We start from the raw sequence: 5,282 nt of genomic DNA on the forward strand, positions 1-5,282 counted from the left end.
TCATTATATGTCATCAAATTGGATCCAACTAGCACAGGAGGAGATTGCCCCTCTTTCTCCAGCAGAGAATCTGGTGGATTCAAACCATATGCCTTCGGGACTGTAGCACAGCTTCTTGCCACTAGGTCACCAGAGCTCCCTTCCAATCAGTTTTAAAATTCTTTGTTTCAACCGTATGCAGACAAACAAAGATAATCTTATGTGCAACGAAAGCATCTAGTATGGAAAGTAGAGGTCAAATAAATGGAGATAAGGGACCCAAAAAACCCCTGCCATTACAATCCTTACTTTAAGAGAGAGGGGGAGAATACTGTATTCATAGAAGAAGAGCAGGATACCATCTATAAAGAGATAATCAAAAGCATCTCGTGGAAATTCAAGCAGGATAGCAAAAATGAAGGAAAAAAACCCTCAATGGAAGGGATTAAAGTTAAAATATAGACCATCAACCAGAAAAGGAAGCAAAAGAATAGAGAATAGAGAAATATAAGGAAATTAATCAGTCAAGAAAGTCTGATGTCCAAGTCCCTAAAGAATTGTGATACAGTGGAGAGGAAGAAATCATCAATAAACTAATTGCGAAAATTTCTAGAACATTTTAAAGACATAGTGCTTTGTTGTTGTTATGTGCCACAGAGTCAACCACATTTCATAGCAGCCTGTGCAGAAGAGCTCTGAATCCTGATCTATCTTGAGCCCACATCTCTGTCTCTGACACATCTTTCCTCATTACCCTAGTTACAGGGTCAATCCATCTCATCCAGGGTCTTCCTCTCTTGCACTGTCCCTCCACCCTTCCAAGCATGATGTCCTTCTCCAAGGACTGATCGACATGCCCAAAGTGTGTGAGATGGAGCCTCAAAATCCTAGCCTCCAAGAAGCAGCTTAGTTTCACCCTCTCCAGGACAGACCTATTTGTTCTCTTGGCAGTACATGGTATGTCCAATACTCTTTTCCAATGCCACCAGTCAAAGGCAGGGTCTGGATGCTCTGAAGAGGTTTAAAAAAGGTAATGCCAATCTCTGAAGCCTGGAATAGACCACGCATCAATAAGCATTTGGATCAGTGAGAGGGGGATAAAATGAAATAAACACAGAACTTCCAAAGTTGTCCACATTTCATTTTACTTAATTCCTTAACCAGTGTCCGTGGTAGTAGTATTCCAGAAGTCAGGTGCACTGTATTGCACAACTCTGCTGAAGAAGACCTCTTTTTAAAGAGCATATAAAGCGTATTAAAAAGCAAATATATCACATTGAGGACTAAGGTGGACCAGACTCAAGCTTGGGACAATTTTCAGTTATCTCAAAGGCATGTGAAAATTGGATAAATAATAAGAAACTCAAATAAGAATCAATGTTTGTGGTGTTGGTGGAACATACTGACTATTCCATGGACCTCCACAAGAACAAACAAATCTATGATGGAAGCTGTGTAGCCGAACTACTCCTTGGAAGTAAGGATGGAAAGACTTAGGTTCACAGCTTTGGACATGGAGAAGGACATCATGTTCAGAAAAGTAGAAAGGCAGGAAGAAAGAGAGATACCTCTACTGAGGTGGGTTAATACAGAGCCTACAACAACGGGTTCAAACACAGAAAGAATTAGGAGGATGACACAAACCAGGGGCTATTTCATTCTGTTATGCGTCAAAACCAATTCTACAGCACCAAACAGCATTCTGATGGACTTAATCGGTAAAAGGTACTCTGAGCACAAAACAGCTCCAAGACAGACCTTTGGTCTTAAAACTTTCTTGTCTTCAAAGTGTGTTATTTACAGTAGGCACCCATAGATTAGTCATGAATGAATGAACGAACAAACGAACACTTAATGAGAAATGAGTTGTGGCACTAGGTCCAACATCCATAACCCATTAACTCTTGGGCGCTTACCCAGATCACTTCTCTGGGTCTGTTTCCTGCTCTATAAAGTGGGATGTTAATTCCTGCCCCATTTGTATCACAGGAGACCTGAGGATGTGCATGGACAAATAAAACAAAACAAAACAAATAAAATAAAACAAAAAGTTTATAAGCACCCAACACAAACCACAACGAAAAGTTTCAAAAAGGTATCCAACAGACCCCTTTCTGTCTTTGTGGTCTCTATGGCATGAATGGATATTCAGGGGCTATGGGGGGGGGGGTCATCCTAGTTTTTGGAAGCAGGAGTGGCATCCACTTCCTAAACAACATGCCTCCAGAAGCTCTATGAACTTTGATAAATGCCGAGAGTTGTAGAGGGACTTCAGGCCTTTTGTTCATAGTGTCGCTATGAGTCGTGCTCGACTTGAAGGCATTCAACAACAACAACAATCCTAGTTTGGGTTATATCCCAGAATTGTATTCTGTTCTAATGCAATTTAGATGAGAAATCTAGGTGGACATATAAACCATACATTGTATTCATAATGTGTCATATTAACTATTCAATGTAGACTCAACATAACAAAGTGTTATAATCTGCTGAGTGGTTCATTTAAAACAGTAATAAAAGTGTACAGGTACAGAATGTCATCTCTAATAGGAATAATAACCACAAATCTTATTGAGGGAGCTCTGGGGGCCTAGTCTGTAAGAAGTTGCACTGTATCCCCAAGGGTGGTGGTCTCTACAAGCTGCTGGGAGGGAGAAACACGGGCAATTTACAGCCTTGACAACCCACTGGAAGATCAGCTATGAGTTGGTTCTGACAGGACGGGAAGGAATTACTTAATAAATACCTGTTCTAGCCTCGAACCAGGGAGCACAATGGCCAAGTGTTCAGGTATGAACTGAAAGGTTGGCAGTAGCCACCCAGCAGGTCTGCTCTTATAAAGATCACAGCCAGGAAAACCCATAGGGTCGTTCTCTCCCATCACATGGGATCCCAATGAGTTGAACTAGTTCAATGGCCTACAATAACTCCATGTCCTCTCAATCCTCTGTCAATTTGTTGGGCAGTGGTGACTTATCCGTTCCTGTGATGCTGGAAGCTTTGCTAGATTTCAAATACTAACTAGGTTTCCCACATTGAACAGATTTCATGAACGTTTCCAGGCTGAAAGACTAGAAAGGTCTGGGAATCTGCTTCTAAGAATCAGCCAATGACAGCGTCCTGGATCACGACAGAACATGCCTAACTGACTTGCTTACACTGGACTCACCACCAAGAGGGATCAATTGGTGGATAAAACAAGAGGTTAGGTGAGGTAGATGAGGGCCAACCAGGGGCTGGGGGACTCACAGAAAGATGGGCTGGCCCAAGAGCTACAACTGCAGACTTGAATATGCCAGTGAGTATGAGGCAGGGCCAGGCAACACTCTGTCCCATTGTACATGCCGTCAGCATGAATCAACTTGATGGCAGCTAACATCAACCCATCACTACACAACTGATTAACTGTGTCTCACCAAGAACCATATAGAAGAGGCTGTTGTTGTTATGAGCCATTGAGTTGCCTGTGAATCATAGCAACTCTATAGACAACACCTCTAAACCCTGCTCTATCCTTTGTCAATCTCATTGTCACACTTACCCCCATTACTCCAGTCACTAAATCAATTCATCTCATTGAGGGCCTTCCTCTCCTGCGCGGTCCCTCCACCCTCCCAAGCATGATGTCCCTCTCCAAAAACTGGTCCCTCCTTGCAACATGTCCAAAGTATGTCAGACAAAGCTTCAGAAACCTTGCTTCCAAGGAGCAGGCTGGTTTAACCCTCTTCAGGACAAACCCATTCATTCTCTTAGCAGTCCATGGTATATTCAGTATTCTTCTCCAACACCACAGCTCAAAGGCATCAATTCTCTTTCTATCCTCCCTAGTCATTGTCAAGCTCTCTGATGCATAGCAAGTGATTGCAAAGACCATGGCCTGTATCAGGTGCACCTTAATCTCCAGAGTGACATTGTTGCTTTTATAAGAGAGGTACTTTATTATTTTAATCAGAGTTTTGCAGATGGACAGGAAACAGGAGAGATTAAGAATGAAGAGGGTAAGCAGAAGCTTCAAGCCACATGGAGTGGGCTAAGCCTGGATCCTTCTAGCTCCTTAAATCCAACACCTGTGCATCTATACATTATGTCTTCTCAACAGAAGAAGTGTAATTGCCCACAAGCAAGAGCAACTTCTACCTGCCCGCCAGTCGTTACAGGGGAAATCGTATGGCCCATGTTACCTGGAAGAGCCAACTTCACAAGATCCTGGTGACTAGTCATCTTTTTCCTGTGAATTCTATGAACCCAGAATCTTACCCGTTGGGCTGACGTGAAGATGGGAAGCCTGATTCCATCACATTCATACTGGCTCATGAAGCCCTGCTCTTGCACGAGATCCAGCACACCTTCCACGTGGCTGTAGAGTCTTCGGACGATTTGGGGACGATGAATTTGCAGCTTGTGGACTGGGCAGGGCGAATGGGGGTCCGAGAGTTCATGCAACATCAGGGGCTGACTGTCAGCCTGGGCTTCGTGAATCGCTGCAATAAGCTTCTCACAGCCCCAAGCCCCCTTACTCCACATTGTGTCCAGGAGGCGCCTGGCCAAGTGGGAGAGTGGCTGGCCCACAATGCTGAGGCTCTCATAGTCCTCCCAGGAGAGGACTTCCCAGGAGAGCAGCCAGTCCAGGACACCTTCAAAGCCCTCCAGGGACCTCGAGACAAGCAGCCCCACCAGCTGGCTCCTCTGTGCCTGGAAACCCTCCTGTGTGCACATTTCACAGCCTGTGGAGGAAAATGAAGTCAGTGCAGGGTTTCTCCAGAGCCTGGAAGCAGGCAAGCCAGCCTTAACCCAACCCAATCACTGTTTCAACCCCAGACATCACCCAGTTGAATCCCTCCCAATGTATGGATGTGCAAACTGAGGGCCGGAGAGGGCAAAAAACTAGCTCAATATGCCACAATAAGTTTGAAGCAGTCAGGAATTAAGATCCATGCTTAAGAAGCTTAAAGAGACATCCGCCCTTGAGATAATGCAGCAATGACTGTCAAGGGATCAGGGAATGAGTCAATGAATTCTCTCCATGAAGGATGAGATCCTTGAGATAGATGACTTGACACAGTGACTGTGAAGAGCTTGAGCAGGGATTGTGAAGACAGGATAGGGTTAAGCATCCAATGTGTTGTCCACAGGGTCACTGTGAGTCATGGTTGAGTCAATGTCACCTAATCACAAAAACAAGATTTACTAAGCGCATGCCGTGTGTCACGCACCTTTCCAATGGTTTCTCTGTGAAAATTCATGTCACGTTACCAACCAGTCTGAGAAGCAGGTGCTTTGAGGAAAAGAACAAAACAAAACAA

General features: G+C 44.2%; 1 protein-coding gene across 1 annotated transcript in view; it reads right to left on the reverse strand.

Annotated features, from left to right (window-relative positions):
* Window positions 1-4,704, reverse strand: part of NOD2 (nucleotide-binding oligomerization domain containing 2) — a 36,375-nt gene extending 31,671 nt beyond the window's left edge. The window contains exon 1 of the mRNA XM_006897108.1: window positions 4,237-4,704. Within this exon, the coding sequence (XP_006897170.1) occupies window positions 4,237-4,695 (459 nt within the window). The 5' untranslated portion in view covers window positions 4,696-4,704. The remainder of the gene's footprint in view (window positions 1-4,236) is intronic.
* Window positions 4,705-5,282: the final 578 nt, after the last annotated feature.

Source organism: Elephantulus edwardii, unplaced genomic scaffold (assembly GCF_000299155.1).
Source record: "Elephantulus edwardii isolate Elephantulus edwardi_28Jun2011 unplaced genomic scaffold, EleEdw1.0 scaffold00201, whole genome shotgun sequence".
NCBI classification, from domain to species: Eukaryota; Metazoa; Chordata; class Mammalia; order Macroscelidea; family Macroscelididae; genus Elephantulus; species Elephantulus edwardii.